The following is an 18,377-nucleotide window of genomic DNA, read 5'->3' as shown; positions in this document are numbered from 1 at the left end:
ACATATTCTGAAATGCACAAGTGCTGTCAACATGAGCAGTGCTCCTTTATCATGGAAAAAGGAAGGTGATTCACTGACAAATCACAACATAGTTTCCCTCCAGACGGAGATAAATAAACTGACCAAAATAAAAAAGGGAAGTCTTGATAGGACAATAGGAGTCTTAATTCAGAAACATCCTCAAACATGGTAAAATGTCGGAGAATGTTTGAGAATGTTGTAAAGGTTCCAGTGACGTTTTCCTTAAAATTATATGTTTATAGAAAATAAAGGCGAGAGGCCAGAGTCCACGTAATTCATGCGTGTGAGTGTGGGCACGGCTGACTCATTGATCCAGGAATACAGACGCACCTTTAGAGATGTGACCAGAGGAGGGGATACGCTGTGTGGGCTTCTTGTGACTCACCAGTCTTCTATCAAAGAGTTATCGGCACAGCCCTGTTTTTAGATATAAAGAGTGTGTCTGTGTGTGTGTGTCACCGTTTAGCAGAGGCTTTTTATCTGGAATATGAGGATGTCCCTTTTTTGCATATAATTTCAAGTAACACTTTACAATAAGCTCCCATTAATTAACAATTACAAACATTAAATGAGCAGTATATTTGTTATAGTATTTATTAATCCTTATCACATTAGTGTTATGTTAGTTAATGTTAAAGGAATAGTTCACCCAAAAATGATATTTGCTGAAAATTTACAGTAAATGGAGATGAGTTTGTTTCTTTATCAGAACAGATTTGGAGATATTTATAATTATAATTATCATTATAATTATTATCGTTTAGCAAATGTAGCACTTGCTCATCAGTGAGTGGATCCTCTGCAGTGAATGGGTGCCGTCAGAATAAGAGTCTAAACGGCTGCTTTAAAAAAAACATCTCAATAATCCACAAGTAATCTAGATTAATCAAATGAAGGTTTTGTACAGCGAAAAGCTTAATGTTTGTTATAGATTCATCATGTTTTAACTTGAAATTTATCTTATGGCTAAAATATGAATCCTCTCAATATTGCTTTGTTCAGTGAACAGTCATCTAGTCTGAATCAGGTGAGAAACATGATTACAAACATGATGTTTTTCTCATCTGTTTGGACTCTCATTCTGACGGCACCCATTCACTGCAGAGGATCCGTTGGATAAAACGGTGTGGCAATTTCATATGAATCTGTACTTTGCAATTTGTATGGAAATGTAAGCATGAAGCCCAAGAATAAATCTGACCCTCAATGGGCCATAAGCAGTTAGTACAAAAACATACAAATTAACCTGACAAATGATTCCTATTCACCTCCTATTCGCCAAAAATTAAAACAGTTACAAATTGCCACGAAAGTATAGTAAGGTATAGAGTGCAATTACCCAGACAATAAAAGTGGATTATGTCCAAATAAGCAAATAATAATCAGATTTTATATTTATATTATATAAAATAAGTGGAGGCTTAAATCTAAGGCAGCATTATAAACTTTTACTTAGTTAAATACTGAGTAGTTTTAACAAAAAGAGTCATTAAAATGAGTTATCCAATGTTTGTGTGTGCTTATTATATTTATGCTTGTTAGAGTATCATTAAACTTTACTCGATTATGAGGCTGTATCACATTTAGGGCACTTCCTTAGAAGTTTACTGTATAGGCTAATTATTAAACATGTTGTTTTTATTAAGTCTTAACTGAGAAACTACATGGAATGGCTGAACTTTTGACTGTACTCTAAGACTAAGCAAGATTTCTGCATAAAACGTGATTAACAATCATAAACAAAAAAAAAAAAAACTTAAAACACCTGTAAAATGAGAAAAATTCATAACATTTTAACTTAAAGCTCAAACTTAAACTTCATAATGTTTTAACCTAAATTATTAAAGACCAGGGTAACTGCTTTGTATACATACAGCACAAACATAGCCGACAAAGATTAAAACGACTTATAAAACCACTAACTAAGAGAATGATGACTATGATCTTGATTAAACATGAAAAAGAAACGAAAAAAGAAAGTTTTAAGAATATCAATAAAACAAAATATATCCATTATAATATGAGTTAAAAGAAACTAAATCACCTGCTTTGTTAATAAAGGGTTAATTAGACCTGTTTGGCCCCTAAGACAAGAAAGCAGTCAGAAAACACTGCACTAGTGAATACTACACTATGACTGGCACTCTGCCACATATTTCCCACTAAACAGTGCCATCTAGTGAATTTGCATGTTATAGTCAGTGCAGTGCAGTTCAGTTCCATCTGTTCCTTTGATCACAAACAATACTGAGGACACAGGAGTTTACAAAAACCTGGAAGATGATGACTAAAAAGAAGCTTTTAGCACAGCCGTGCAAAAGAGCAATGTAACATATGTTGATATTTGATGGGTTCATTTCAAGTTTACTCCTGTCCTCTATTTTGCCTTGTAACTAACAATGAAAGAGAAAATACTGCAAAGTAATTTTCCTTTCCATGAGATATGCAGTGCAGTGACGGTGTCTTTGGGAGCTCACAGCTTTCGTGCGCCATCCCTGGGCAGAGTGGATGATGTGGAGTAATTATTCAAGTCCGGCTGGTAAGCTGGGTTGTCGTAGGGGTGCACACGCTCCTTTAGGTTGTGGGTGTCATAGCGGGGGATACGGATTGAGTTCATGACTGAGATTTTCTTACCGTCTTTCTTGGTACAGCTGCAGGGACAAGATTCAGTCATGTGTTAGAAAATCAAATTACTTTTGGACAATTAAGAAATAATATATGATAACATATCAAATATGTACACAAGTGTGATTTAAGTGTAATTCACTCACCAGGTCACACATAACATGATGAGGAAAAGAAGTAAAAGCAGAGCGACAGCCACACATAGGATGGTAGTAATGACCACCATGGCACCAGATCTCGCACTCAGACCATCAGAAATGGTGTTAAGGGCTAGTACTGTATGATTAGATTATTAAGATATCTATTAACTCCAACGGCTCTTAGGATGATTCCAATATTATATAGCAGTAGATCAAAGGACTTTATATGAATTCTTACGTTTGGGAAGAGTAATGTTGCCAGACCAGTCTGACGAAAGAACAAGAGTCCCATTAGCATCGATTAGAAGATACTTGAAACTGTAGGTGAAAAATAGTTACAATACATTTAAAGCAGACTCAAATCTAGTGTTTTGAAACTGCAGTCAAGACACCTTTTGTCAATGTAAAGTAGGGCCTAATTTGAAAAATCTTTTAAAACATAAAACTATCAATGATTCAGATAACAGTCTCCTTTAAGGACATCATTAGAGAAGAATACCAGCATTTGAATGGTATTAGATTTGTTTGAAGAATCTTGTAAATAAATATCATAAGTCTGCTGGTTTTTCAGTAACTCTTTCTGCAGGTTACATTGTTACACCAGTAGGTGGCGACAAGTGTTTGTTCTTATGAGTGAATGATTCACTGATTCTGATTGGTTCAAATGTACTGATTATTTCAGGAATGAATAGAACTGCTCTGTGTTGCTCAGAAATGTGCTAAAGTTTACTGAGATTTCAACAATTTTTCGGGAAGAGAAAAAACTAAGTAGACAAATCGTACCTCACTTGTACGATTTTGTACGATTTGTCTAGGCCCCAGTTATGGGTAGGTTTAGGGGCGGGGTTAGGTGTAGATCATTCCTACAAATTCATACGACCACCATTAGCCACCTTGTAAAATATGTACGAATTGGTCGTGAGATAGCATTGAACTTACACATTCAAAGCCCAGAAACCTAGTGAGGACTTAAAATAGTCCATGTGACATCAGAGGCTCAAACCCTAACATTTTGCAAAACAAAACAAAAGATACGACACATGTGTTTTGGTACTCTCTAGAACGTACGGCGAAGAAAAGTAAAGAAATTGTTAATTAAGGTCGTTATGTTTCTTTTCTTTGCGTATTCTCGTAGCTTCATAAAATCACTGATGTCACATGGACTATTTTAACAATGTCCTTATTACATTTCTGCGCCTTGTACGTGTTGCAGTCGATGCAGGGTCTCGGTTTTTATTTTTGCTTGCAAAATTTCACTAAAATGTAACTAACGGCGGTGGACATTTTTGGCAATTGTTTCTTGTGTTTTCTCATCACTGTAGTTCAGCTAAATGTAGCTATGTAATGACCACATTACATCAAAATGAGAGTTCAGTTAGCTTTTGTTACCTAAAACGAAACAAATTTTCAGTCAACACAATTGTTCTATGGGTTTCTAGAATGACAAATTTGGAACTTGTCTTAAATGATGTCTTCCATTCATGTTGCACAATCCATCAAAAGGTCCTACCAAACGGTGGATCCATCAGGTAATACTCCGTTACAGTTGACCCCACTACAAATCCCATCAGCGCCGACTACGAAGTATTGATCATTGGGGTACTGATTACAGGGGAAGTCTGACAGAAGTCCAACTCTGGTCAGAAAGAAGTTGTTTGATGATGGGTTGAATGCTGTTGGGTAGGGTGACAAGCTGAGGATGTTGGGAGTCGAGCTGTTTACTAGAGCATCAAAGGTGCCCTTCGCTAAAAGTGAAAGAGGATTGATAAAGCAAGCAGATGGGAGAATTTGCATTAGATCTTTTTTTTTTTTTAGCCTTTTATGCTAAATATGTGGCTGCATTTATTTGATCAAATACATAAAAGAGCAATATTGCGAAATAGTATTACAATTTCTAAAGGTTTTTTTACCTGAGCACAGCCCAGCCACCAGCCATATCTCACAGCCAGGACACGTCTGATTAAAAACACAATACGGCTGCTTCAGTATCACTGTATTACTGGTGACCTTGGCTAGGAAAGCATTAGATGTAAGCTCAGGCTGGAATATCTGACCTGCAGACAGAGAAAAAGACTTTGAAGAGCCATTTTTAAAGTGACCTCATTGTTCCAACTTGATCCCCATTTGAGTCTGTCACAGAATAATAGCAGGTTCAAGTCTGATTCACATGCACCTGTCCCAGGGAAAAAAGGATTGTGTAACACCTACCAACCCTAAATGCTGTAACTGCAGTGCTACAGGTGTATTGATGGAAAACTGGCCACAAAACATACAGGTTCAGTCTTGCATACTAGTGTGTGTGTGTTTCCCCTCGAGTCTCGATATAGATTCTGTTTTTACAACTAGTTTTACCATGACATATGAAAGGCATCAATGTATCTGTATTTATTTCTGTAGTAGGTCATTTAAAAAATATATGTGATGAGTGTGGCTTCCTATGACTTATGAGCTATTTCACCTATTTATAACAAATATAGCACACAGGACGAAACAATAGCTTAAAAAGCTTTCAAAAGTTTAAATATGACGCTGGACCACAAAACCGGTCATAAGTAGCACAGAAAAATTTATAGCAATAGCCAAAAATGCATTGTATGGGTCAAAATGATTGATTTTTCGTTTATGCCAAAACTCATTAGCATATCAAGTAAAGATCATGTTCCATTGAGATATTTAGTACATTTCCTACTGTAAGATTATCAAAACTTAATTTTGGATTAGTAATGTGCATTGCTAAGAACTTCATTTGGACAACTTTAAAGGCGATTTTCTCAATATTTAGATTTTTTTTGCACCCTTGGATTACAGATTTTCATATAGAAGTATTTTAATATAGACTTTATATAAGAGCCATAGACAGCGGGCCATTAGTACACATCTTTAATAAGATTTCATGAATGATCTTACTCATTTGTTCATAATAGTCGCCAGGGTATTTTTGCTGAACGGAAGGAAGATTTGTAGCCTGTTAATTTGCAATCATCTCTGTCCGACATACAACATCTAATCAAACATGATGGAAATTTAATGAGACATTTGTGTACACTTAATGAGCTATTACCTGAGAAAGCCTCTCTCCATTTAAACTGAAGAATAAGGCAAACAATGTAATGAAAATATAACTGAAGAGCATTTGTGATGTAATGCAGAAACTATAGTAACCTCCATCTAAAATGAACAAACATTGATAATTAAGGCTAAAAAGCACTTGCCTTCTCCAGTCCACATCCAGATAGACAGCAATGACATCCAACGGATCACTGTGTTTGTCTTCATCTTGTAACAAGGATGCAGATAAATTCTGGAGTAGAAGTCAACCTGGCTGGTGTCTGTGCTCAGAAATATGTCTGGCAGATACGAATCAACTCTTATAAAAAGTAGCTGAAGGGAGGGGAGAGAGGTTTTCATGAGGGTGTGTGAATCCCAGGTAAAAACTGGGAGGTGCTTTGGACATAAGAAATGCTTTGAAATTCCAAAGTCTGACTGTTGCTACTCTGTAAGCTCTCAAAAATGCTTGAATCATGTTATAACTTTTAGCCTTAATCTTACAGCACAGAACAGGTTTTCATTGCCCATGCTACAATTACAATGTCAAGGCAGCCGAAGTCTGGCGCTTAAAATGGAAAATAAAGCAAAAGTCTGTTTGAATGACTAATGTTAAAGTCAACAAACCCTCCACATACTGGTGACTTAATTCCCACCAAACAAGGCACATGACTGGAGTTAACATGATTTCAGAAACAGAGGTGTGGAGGTTATTCATACAATATATCAAAAATCCTAGATTCCTGTTTTCTTGAGGGAAGTGTTACATGGTAATTAATAATGTAATATGCATCAAAATGTATTGTTTTTAATTATCCCCATTATACTGGTTTTCTAGGACAAACTAAGTAACTGTCTAAAGTGTTTGTGATCAACTAATCAAAATTGTGTTTGTTGGTAAAACCATCTTAACCAGACCTGCTTAGACGTGAAGCAAATGAACCGCTGTTTATAGGTATAAATTACTGACTTCTTCTCTGTAACGTTCCCTCTCTCTGTCAACATGCAAAATTCAGAATTCATATTATTTGCAAAGACTGGACGGGCGAGTTGAAATAATGACGTAGTAGTTAAACACCCACATCCAGAATCCCATTGTGGTGAATCAGACTATGAACTAGAGCTATTAACAGTATTTGCCGAGTGGTAATACAGGGCGGAGAGAAATATGCTGGTTTTGTGTGTTTTTTTCCTCACATGTGCTTCAAATGAATGTGGTAAACATGACAACAGGGTCCATTAGTGGCTAACGAACAATTACACCACACTCAGTAATTACATTTTTAAATGCAGAGATTATTTTGCATTTAGGTGATTTTTGACAATTAGAGATTCTGCCACTTTTAAATGGTCCTGTGTGTACAAATGATTTTATTTTTCTATCACTCAAAAACTATATCTATTATGTGTCTCCATTAACATGAGGCCAGACAAATGGTGTGCATGATTAATGATTAAAAAGAGCAACATTTTAGTTTCAGGTTTTAAAAAAAAAGACATCTAAAAGCAAACCTAGATGCATTTTTTGTGTGTGAAACTGATCAAAATAAAGCTTATTAAAACAATTACAATGATCTGCCATTGGCCAACTTTTTTTGTTAAGCATTAACTCACTTTAATTAACGTATTTAATTGTTAAATTTACACACAGACTTAATTTTATATTTGCAGTTCAGAGTAAAGTATCCCAATTTTATGTTGTTTAGATATTTGTATTGAAAGACCAAACTACAATGAAAGAGTTTTCTTTTCTTTTTTTCTTTTTTAACACGTGCAACATTTAATGTCATCACTAATATTTTAAACCATTTGTGTTCTCATTTAAAGACCTTTTTAGGCCTTAAATTGTGAAAGGGTGAATTAAGACTTGCAGAAACCCTGTAAAGTGACGTAACACATACTCAGTATTTGGGGAAAAAAGGCTGCATTAAAAATACAGTAAAAACAATATAATTCTAATTATTGTGATATAGAAAATATTACCATTTTAAACGATTTTTTAAATATAATTTATAATGGAAAAGCAGAAGCATTTAAAGGACAGTGAGAACAATGTTCCATGAAACACTGAAATGCCAAAATTATTCCCTTTGTTGTTTATTTAAAAAAAAAAACACATTTACACCAGAATAAGTCTATCCTGGTCACATTATTTTATCGCCAGCTCTCCAATGAAAGAAAAACATTCAGCTTTTCCAATGTCCACCTCAAATGTTGAACATCTGACTCAAGCACAAAAGACAAAAGCACTTCTGAGACATCATTTGGAGTATTTTTCGTCACAGCTCACTAAAGTTCTCTTCTGGAGGGGTTTCTGCTATTGTGCGGTAGTATATGCTGGATACTTCCGTCCTTTCTACGGTCACCTCTTCCCCATGATGAAGCTGGGCACTTCTGCATCATCTTCTTGCTCTTCTGCTTCAGAAGCAGAGGATGATGACTTCTCCTCGGAGCCTGCTGACACAAACACATTATTACTCACTGTTTGATGAATGCTGAAATTCAAGAACTGCAGTTACTATAATGATGATTACAATGACCTGTGCTGTCATCCATAAACAGCACTTTTAAATATAGCGTTCATGATAAACGTTCACCCTCACAGATGTTTTAAGTTTTATTTTACAATAATGAATCACAGAGAATTTATTTAGCTTTTTTGAAACACAACAGGGAAAATATATAGAAAACAATCAGCTCAATTAACTAGAATTAATGAACAATTTGATTCTTTTAAAATGTATTTGTTTACTTAAGTGTTCAGACACTCTCAAAGTTTAGTAGATGTCTTCCAGCTGGTGTTCAGGGAAGGATTTCTAAGATCATTTCATCATCTCATACCTTCTTCTTTCTGGCCCTCCGTCTTGGCTTTCTTGGCCATCAGCTTCTTTTGTTTCAACTTTTCCCTAAATGACACAAAAGAACAGTGATTCAGAAACACACAAAATAGACACACAAAAACACACAAACTTCTCAATTAGTTCTAAAGCATTTAAAACAGACGAGACGGTATTTTGCAAACCTCTTCTTTCTGCGTTTGGCTGTTCTTTCCTCAGCAGCCTTTTGGTTTTCTTTCACCTTCTCAATATATTCTTCATCCAGCTTTTGCTGCAAGAGTTAAAGAAACTATTTGTGAACCAATACTAACTGTAATACATTTAGATTTTTTTTTGGCGAGTAACCACCATCAGCTCAGTCGAAGTTGAAGACCCAGAACATAATAAATAGTGTTGAAAAAAAGTTATTTTTAATCAGTTCATCCTGAAACAAGTTTATTTTAAGATTTAAATTATTCAGCCAGAATGCATTGTATTTACGAAGTGATAAAATACATTTCTAAAGTTACAAAAGATCTATTTCAAATAAATGCTGTTCTTTTAAACTTTCCATTCAACTAAGAATCACCGTTTCCACAAAAAAATATTAACCAGCAAAAACTTTTCAGCATTAATAATAACAATAAGAAATCTTTCCTAAACACCAAATCAGCATATTAGATTGATTTCCAAAAGATCATGAAAGACTAATTACTAAATTTGGAAATAAATTAAAATAGAAAATAGTCTTTTATATTGCAATCATTTTTCACAATATTAGTGTATTTCCTGTGTTGATTAAATAAATGCATAAGAAGCTTCTTTTAAAATTGTACACAAACCAAACTTTTGCATTAGGGCTGTGCAAAAAATCGAATGCGATTTTCACGCACATCTCGTCAGTTAAGGTGCTCCTGTGATTAGATGTACATCTCCAGCATGAGTGTTCAGATCAGGGTTGCCAGGTTTTCACAACAAAGCCTGCCCAGTTGCTTCTCAAAACCAGTTAAAAACTTTCCAGGGGGGTTCTCCGATAAAAATTGCATTGCCAAGTCTGCTGCTGTTTTTCATGCCCGAGGGTCGAAGCAACCCCAATAGCGTGATATTAAGTATTATTAATTTTTCCAAGGGAACACCGTCAAAAATCTTGTATTTTATCGAATGGAAGTAAATGCAATTGGACTAGTATTGAGAAGCAACTGGGCAGGTTTTGTTTTAAAAACCTGGCAACCCTGATCTGAACGCACATGCTGAAGATTTACTAATCATCACTGGAGCGCTTTTACTGATGAGATGTGCATGAAAATCGCATTTGATTTTGTGCACAGCACTATTTTGAATGGTAGTGTAAATTTCAATCGAATTGAATGAATCTGACAGTACATGTAAAAAAAACTTGGTGTGCCAAATAAATAGGAGTTGATTTTTGATGAGACCCAAGTGTATTTCCAAAGGAAACGCAATAGTGGGGAACAACTCATAACACACCGGAATATTACACTGACAAATTCAATTAAATGTAGCTTGATTTACATGATTGTCACAGCAGCGGTAAAACCTCTGTGAGATCCACAGCTGCTCACAGCTAAATTCTGTTATTTTAAGCTGCTACAAATAACAGGTGGATCCACATTCCCCTGAAGCACCTGCTTTTATTTCAGTTTGGTGGCAGTAATTTAAAGTTATGCAAAAAAAAAAAAAAAAGGCTCAGGGAGGATTGGGAAAGAAAAAACCCTGTATAACCCCAATAAGCATTACACAGGCTTTTCCCATCATTCATACGTAGCTTTTCTTCTGCAAATTGAACTAGTAACATCCATAAATGGTAACGCAGCACCTATTTGATTATCATATGCTTTAGGGGAAAAAGCAACTTACCTTGTCAGAAATTCGTTCCAGGAAGTCTTGTCTCTGATACTCCCGGCGGCGCAGATGTCTATACACATGGAACTCACCGCTGCCTGCTCCAGCACTGGAGCCTGCACACATTCAACAGAGACACAGAACACAAATTAATCCTGACAGATCATTTGAGAGGGCAAAAAAACTGAAAATAAGACAAATGATTTGAATAAATTCCTGCAATCATCTGAAAGTGAATCATGTTACAACACATGTGTTTCTTATGTGCTATGAGTGTATTTGAAACACACACACACACACACACACACACACACACACACACACACACACACACACAAATACATTTTAAGTTAAAGAGCATTCTTATGTTCTTAGGGATTATTTTTTTTTTAATTTATTTATATATTTCCTATGAGAAAAGCAAAACTATAATGTAATTTTCCTTTTGAAAGTCACATCCAAAGAAATAAAACTGAATTTATACTTAGAACTAGGTAGCATATTAGCTTCATTCCTAAATCTAAAAGCGTAAACAAACAACACAAACCCATCACATCGCGCACAAACTCTGGCGGAGCGCGAGGGTTCCACTCCTTCGGTCTCTCTGGAATAGGCGCAGGTTTATCCTTTAAAATGAAAATATTAAACTCAATACTATGTTCAGTGCTCCTGCAATAGTTTAGTAGCATCATTAGCAGGTGTTACTACTCTGAATAAAACCGCTAACTTGCGGTAAATGGTAAACTCACGGGGTTTCGCATCAGTCTCTCCAACTTTAAACGCTGCTCCTCTGCTGGAGTTTTGGCGATAATTAAAGGCTGGGACTCTTTCTTAGGAGCTTTTCCAGCTCGCTCATCTTTCTTATCGGCCGCCGCCATGATTTTTCCAGAGCCTTCTTCGAGGTAGGTTTTGAGTTCTTCTTCTGTTTTATCAATGGCAGTGCGCATATACTGTCACCTACTGGACAGATGTGGAACTAAATCATTTTTTTTATATGACCTGTGACGGATTTATACAAATTACTTGTAAAATGATCTGATTTCTCCAGAAAGTTCTTATGTATTGGAACCTAATGCTTAACACATCTTTACACAACATAATACACCTTTGTGGAACAACAGATATATTCTGAGTAATAGGAAATCACTGTTTTTAGGTACGCGGATGGAAAAATATATGGTATATGGGCTCTTGGGGAGTAAGTCATCTGATGGATAATTTTGGTAATTTGTTGTATTACAATGACTTGTAAAGGTACACTAAAGATTAAAGCATTGTCTATTGCTGTCAAGTGACGTGACATTCAAGCCAAGTATTTTGACCTATACCCAGAATTCGTGCTCTGCATTTAACCCATCCAAAGTGCACACACACAGCAGAGAACACACACACACACACACACACACACACACTGTGAACTCACACCCAGAGCAGTGGGCAGCCATTTATGCTTTGGCGCCCAGGGAGCAGTTGGGGGTTCAGTGCCTTGCTCAAGGGCACCTCAGTCGTAATATTGCCAGCCCAAGATTCAAACCCACAAACCTAGGGGTTAGGAGTCAAACTCTCTAACCACTAGGCCACAACTTCCATTAAATGTGGTGTCATGTGATCTTACCATTTTGATGGATTCATGTACAAAATATTCAGATTTGATTTGCCTTTTATTGCTGCCACATGCACTTTTTCATAATGTTTACCATAGCAGATCAAACAGAGGCATGTAGTTGGAAAGTCATGCAAACAAAGAAAAAAAAAAAACATGTTCAGAAATACAGTGATTTTCCAGAAATAAAAGTTCATGCATGCTGGAATTTAACATCAGTTAATACAGTTTTTTGATGTATTCATATAAAACATTGAGCTTTGTCTTACATTTTATTGCTGTCATAAGACACTTAGTTTCATATTGTGACGGCTCAGACCATGACATAGATGAAAAGAATCATGCAAAGAAACAAACAATAATGTTCAGAAATACAGGGATTTTTCAGAATAATAACAAAAAATCATGCTGCAAAGTTTTTTGAGGCATTACCACATGTTTGTCTCTGTGATGGCTCAAACACATGTTGCTGGAAATAGAAAGTGTCATGCAAAGAATCAGCAAAACACTACCCTTTAAAACAAGCTAATACAGTTTATTTATTTATTCATTTACAAAACATTCAGATTAGACCTTTATTGCTGTTAGATGATCTACTTTACCACATCATTGTGGCGGATCAAACCGTGGCATGTATTTGGAAAGAGTCAGACAAAGAAAGAAGCAGAGAAAAACATGCTTATTTAGAAATATGATTGTCAAAACGATGTAATACAGATTTTGCTGCAATCATACAAAACCTTCAGATTTGACTTACCTTTTATTACTGTCATGTGATCTGTTTAACCTTATTCACAACTGGGATGGCTCAAACCATGTCAAAAAAAGAAAAAGAAACAGAAGGCCATTTTCAGAAATGCATTGATTTATGCTGCATTTTAACACAAGTTAGTATATGAAACCAAGTCATGTGGTTGGCAAGAGTCCAGCAAAGAAAGAAACAAAGAACATGTTTAGAAAAAGCAGTGATTTTCTAGAATTAAAAAAATTTATAAAAATAAAAATCATGTTGCAGTACAATGCATGTTAAGACAGGTTGTTTTCATGTCATCACACAATCTTTCTCACCATTTATTTTTTTTTTGCATTATTGACACTATTTTCCTATTGAATACTGTAAAGTTGCTTTGACACAATCTGTATTGTTAAAAGCGCTATATAAATAAAGGTGACTTGACCATATTCACCACTGTGGCACCTCAGTCCATGGCATGCAGGCATAAAGAACAAAGCAAATAGTGGAAAGAGAAAAACATGTTCAGTAATTTTCCAGAATGTGAGATTCATGCTACAATGTAATACAATCTGTTTATGTATTCACATACACATAATTCAGATTTGACTTGCCTTTATTGCGGTCACATGAAGTTTTTCATCATGTATAGCATTATTTCAGATCAAACAGAGGCATGAGTCATGCAAAGAAATAAACAGAAGAACATGTTCAGAAATACAGTGATTTTCCCAGTAAGGTTCATGCTTTAGCATCAGTTAATAAAGTTTTTCGATGTATTCATATAACAGTTTGAGATTTTACTTGCCATTTATTGCTGTCTTATGACATTTTTTCACAATTTTGTCATTGTAATGGCGCAAACCATGACATGCAGACGGAAAGAGTCATGCAAAGACAGAAACAACGAACATGTTCAGAAATAGTGAAAGAATGAAAGGTTAAACTTAAACAAGTCGATAATTTTCGATCTATTAATGTATTTTTATAGAGATTTACCTTCATAAATGGACAGATATCTTGAATCGTCGCAGTCAAACATGATCCAAAGCAACTACAATGCTGCTCTTCGAGTGCATGACATCATAAAAGTAACAGAATGAACGTGCACCTGTAACCATAGCGACAGATACTAGCGTAAACATCAAAGATGGCGACGTCCAAAACGGCAAAGTAACCACTGCTAACCAGTCGTAATTAACCGTCTGCAGCTTTTAATCTTTAGTAAATGTGAAGTATCTTGCAATAAGCCATAACTTAAATCTTACGGAGTACATAAATGCCTACACAATATTTCTTTATTTCAATAAGTTCAGAAATTTGAAATAAAGCACGTGTCCCAAACACTTTTTATTGGTTTTAAAAAGTAGTGGCTACATTTATTATCTTACATCTGTAAAGAAAATGCATATATATATATATATATATATATATATATATATATATATATATATGTGTGTGTGTGTGTGTGTGTGTGTGTGTGTGTGTGTGTGTGTGTGTGTGTGTGTGTGTGTGTGTGTGTGTGTGTGTGTGTGCGTGCGTGTGTGTGTGTGTGTCTGTGGAAGGTGTAGGACCATAAAATGTTCGTCCAATCACATCCCTCTGTCCGAGGGCTACAATAGGATACCTCAGCACCCTGCTCACTCAGACATACTTTAAAATTTAATGCTTTCGCACTGGTGTATGAGACATGAAGTAATCAGACAGCGCTGCATTCAACCACGTTTTTTATTAATTTCATTCCACATATTCAATTTAATTACAGTTTATTTATCATATCCTCTGATATTTATTTGGCTATATTTTCATAATATCCTAATTTAGTTATTGCTCTGAACTGCTTGCTATTTACAGTGGTCACTACTGACTTTTCATAGTGTGGTTAACTGTTTTGATAGTGTGATGACATCATAACTATTAATTTTAACAGTAGTATAGGGAACCTTTAGTATAGGGAACCCACTATATTTGATCACTAAAATAGGAAATGCTCCCGGTTTCCGTTTAAGAAATCTGGTCACCTTATTTTAATGGTGCAAATAATTTTATCGCAGAGAAGGTGCAGTTTATCCAGGGATGTCTTTCTTATTATGGATATCACCTCACTCTTCCTCAACAGGACACAGGAGTTTCCTGCATACAGGCAGTGTAAGGTCATCAGCATTTTCATTGCTTGCCAGCTGCCACCCTTATTTGTTCAGAGCCCACTTCCACCAAGTCTGTTTTGTTCTACTAAGTCTATACATCAAAACAAATATTTCATACATCAGATCCTTCCTCAAATACTTCTGTGTTAAACTGACACATGCAGAGATTTAATAAACCACCCACTGAAACCAATCAAAGAAGGAAAACAGGAATGTTGTCTCTGGCCCTGCGTGTGATAATGGGGGTTTATGTTATAAAAGTGATAATGATACCATTTTATTTAAATGGATTAGGATACATACCCTATACAGCTCATTAAACCACCTGCACATATTTCAACCAGTGTGTTTTATTTGAAATCCCCCTTCAGTCACTATAACTTATCCTTTAAAATTAATCTTTGAAAATCTATTTTCTGGTTTCTTCATGCCTTAAAAGGGTTTAAATATTATTCTACACCCTTATCAAATTTAGTACATGTCTTCATGAATATGCAGATCAGATCTCACAACACTTTGTGTGACCCAACACACCCTGGACAATCTTCATATACTCATTCACCATCATCAGCCCGTACAGCACTAACACATGTTGACATAACTGCCAGGGTCTTTAACCCTTTTGTGCCAGGAAGTGAAGACAGACTGTAGTGAGATTTGGCAACAGAGAGAATGTTTGATTTTAAATTAAATGGATATTAAAAGTGATTACGAATGAAACAGAAAGGGTATTGTGTCCTTGCTACATAATTTGCACACTGTGTCAATGCCAGCGGTATGTGATGTTAAATGCAATAGTTCCCAGGCTACAGCCATCATTATAATTGTACTGTCCCTTGTGAGCATGATAGCTCAGCAGACAGGGGCTGTTTGGATTTTAATAGCTATCAGTGTGCAGTGAAATATTCAGCAGAATTCAACCATAGCAGTATCTCACATCTCCACCCGGCTGTGATTGTGAGATCTGATCCACACTCAATGCAGCTGTTGATTTTCCGATTGTAATCACAAACGGTGCGTGTAGGGCAATTCCTCCAACATGCTGGAGCGAGCTGGAATCACTGCATGATATACCCCTATACTGTCTTCCCGCTTTTTTTTTTTTGTGCCTTTCATTTGAAATCTTCCTCTTAATAAGAATTTTGTGTTGTCTTCCAGTAAAATATCTTATAGGCTATCAGCGATCAACTATTGAGGGATATGGTACTAATTGTAACAGTTAAATCTCACCATACTTCTCGTTAACCACAGTAAAGACAATTGGTTTGTATAAGATTTTGTCATGATCTAACTCATTATCTATTTAAATATACATGAATCTGCATACATTTCAACATTTATGAACATTGCACAAACAGGTTCCAAAGTTTGGTTTAATTTAGTTGTCAAAATTTTTATCAAGGGGATTTTGGATGTCTCTTTTAACACTCTATAAATCAGAAAATACTATCAATAGCCAGGTGAAAAATCACTATGCATTTAGGAATAAAATGTTACGTCAATCAGGTAAATCATATATGAAAAACCCTCTCTGAAGGTAAATGTTTGTTATACGTAAGAGCAACTGAGGGGGAGATTTGCCCAGTGCAAGAGAAAAAATTTTTATTCACTGAAAGATATGAATATTTCTGCCGATGAGCCAAACCGATATTCTCCAAGTGAAATAATTGACCTGTTTTTCAGATGTGAATGTCTGTCTACATTTGTAAAATAATAAATTTATGGTAGAATCAGTACAGAAGAGATACATGGATTTCTCTTCAGTAAAATTAAAGTTTAAATATATCAGTATATATTTGTATATATATCGATATCGGTATCGGCATCGGCCAAAATTATTTTGAAAATATCGGCATATCGAATATCGGCCAAAATCCAATATCGTGCATCCCGAATATATATATATATATATATATATATATATATATATATATATATATATATATATATATATATACATAATTAAGAGGATAAATCAGGATAACCTAGGAAAGGCTATTGGGGCATACTGTCAGAAACAAGATGTGTTTAATTAACTGCACAGTATTTTTTTTTCCTGTGCAATAACCAATTTGTGTAGCCAAACTTGAAGAGATGTTTCAAAAATCAGCCCAGCCAGGAAAATGTTTTAGTTGACTAAAACATGTGATAACCCAGCCTCCACTATTTCATGTAGGGCAAAACCACGTGTGCACCCACCCAGCAGTACACGTGTGCAAATATGTGTGTGTCTCAGTATAGATGTAGGGTCTACATGCTATTATGTGCTTAAGACTTGATGCATATATGCTATATAGCTCTTTTTTGTTTATCTGTAGGCTAACGTGAGATGTTGAATCCTGTCTACACTGGTTGAATGCACTCGCAGTCTTGCCCTTGAATGGCAGTCCATCATGCATGTACCATACACTCAAAGTATATGACTTAAACAATGCTGTCTCCCATAATGTCTAATTAAGATTAGATTGTCACTGCCCACCAGGGCAAATGAGATCAGTCTATAGAATGATGTTCCCTTATAGAAGCACAAAACGTGTGCAAGCTGATGCAAGAGGAGGAGAAAGAGCACTCACAGACAGGACACAACACTGCTGTAGTACAGCCTAAAAAACTATTTTTTTCTTCTTCTTCTTTTGTTGCGCGAGTTGAACTGAAGAACCTAGATTTCTGCATACTGCAGCTGTAACCACCAGCAATCATGGTGAATTTTCGACCCCAGTGTTCAAATTCAGTTTAATATTCTTGATTTTACACATCATTACGCACTTCCCTGTTTGTTGTTAGCATGGCGACAAGTTTTCAATTTTAGTCTGGTCTGTGTCAACAGTGCTCGTCAATGTCAAAAGGACTGAGATGATCAAATTAAAGGAGGTTGGCCTTACCGTTCCAGACTAGCTTTTCTCAGTATGGCTATTTGTATTACCAAGATGGCCCTCGCATAATCCAACTTGCCTTTAACCAAACATTGATAAAAAACTGCAGCATCTTAAACAGAGACATGGGACTGACTTATCATATCTGATATGGTTCAGTGGTTTGTGATAAATGGCTTTGTTGTTCTGCCTTCTCTCCATATTTCTTTCTCTCACACACATTCGTATAAACAGCTTGCCAAATTTACAACCTCGTGCACTGCAGCTAGTTGATTCAGTTGATAAAAGCAGTGGAGGATCAAAGGTGGCTTTACATCATTCTCATTTTCTCATTACATTCCAGCTGATACTGCATTCAGCAGGCTGCCTACCCAACATCCATCAAAACAAGGGAAAAATGTGACAGTTTGTATTTAAGGCTCTTTTCACATACCCCATCCTGACAATAGTGAGATATGATGGGCTCTCATTTGAATATTTCAGCTAGCATTAAACATCAAGGCAGTCTGTC

The 18,377-nt window shown here is 35.8% G+C and overlaps 2 protein-coding genes across 2 annotated transcripts; both read right to left on the bottom strand.

Moving 5' to 3' along the window:
• Window positions 1–1,142: 1,142 nt before the first annotated feature.
• upk3b (uroplakin 3b) lies at window positions 1,143–6,301 on the bottom strand. Its single transcript, XM_052557244.1, has 6 exons — window positions 5,999–6,301; window positions 4,697–4,840; window positions 4,297–4,531; window positions 3,025–3,104; window positions 2,793–2,922; window positions 1,143–2,672 (listed from the first exon to the last, which is right to left on the bottom strand). Exons 1-6 carry the CDS (start codon window positions 6,192–6,194, stop codon window positions 2,495–2,497), a joined length of 963 nt encoding a protein of 320 aa, XP_052413204.1. The 5' UTR covers window positions 6,195–6,301; the 3' UTR covers window positions 1,143–2,494.
• A 1,611-nt stretch (window positions 6,302–7,912) lies between these two features.
• prkrip1 (PRKR interacting protein 1) lies at window positions 7,913–11,472 on the bottom strand. The gene is made up of 6 exons (XM_052555458.1): window positions 11,260–11,472; window positions 11,058–11,136; window positions 10,526–10,626; window positions 8,854–8,939; window positions 8,673–8,737; window positions 7,913–8,285 (listed from the first exon to the last, which is right to left on the bottom strand). The coding sequence occupies exons 1-6, from the start codon at window positions 11,455–11,457 to the stop codon at window positions 8,194–8,196; spliced, it is 621 nt and encodes a 206-aa protein (XP_052411418.1). The 5' UTR covers window positions 11,458–11,472; the 3' UTR covers window positions 7,913–8,193.
• Window positions 11,473–18,377: the final 6,905 nt, after the last annotated feature.

This window comes from Carassius gibelio, chromosome B5 (assembly GCF_023724105.1).
Source record: "Carassius gibelio isolate Cgi1373 ecotype wild population from Czech Republic chromosome B5, carGib1.2-hapl.c, whole genome shotgun sequence".
Classification (NCBI taxonomy): domain Eukaryota; kingdom Metazoa; phylum Chordata; class Actinopteri; order Cypriniformes; family Cyprinidae; genus Carassius; species Carassius gibelio.
The sequence above is the reverse complement of the archived record's forward strand: the minus strand, read 5'-3'. Positions and strand labels throughout refer to the sequence as shown.

Excerpts from the sequence above, each read along its gene's own strand:
- upk3b (XM_052557244.1), bottom strand. The coding sequence starts at position 6,194 with ATGAAAACCTCTCTCCCCTCCCTTCAGCTACTTTTTATAAGAGTTGAT. Across the intron at positions 2,923-3,024 it reads CAACATTACTCTTCCCAAAC|TACTAGCCCTTAACACCATT; the intron begins GTAAGAATTCAT and ends CTAATCATACAG. Across the intron at positions 2,673-2,792 it reads ATCATGTTATGTGTGACCTG|CTGTACCAAGAAAGACGGTA; the intron begins GTGAGTGAATTA and ends TTGTCCCTGCAG.
- prkrip1 (XM_052555458.1), bottom strand. The coding sequence starts at position 11,457 with ATGCGCACTGCCATTGATAAAACAGAAGAAGAACTCAAAACCTACCTC. Across the intron at positions 11,137-11,259 it reads AGAGACTGATGCGAAACCCC|GATAAACCTGCGCCTATTCC; the intron begins GTGAGTTTACCA and ends TTCATTTTAAAG. Across the intron at positions 8,738-8,853 it reads GCCAAACGCAGAAAGAAGAG|GGAAAAGTTGAAACAAAAGA; the intron begins GTTTGCAAAATA and ends TGTGTCATTTAG.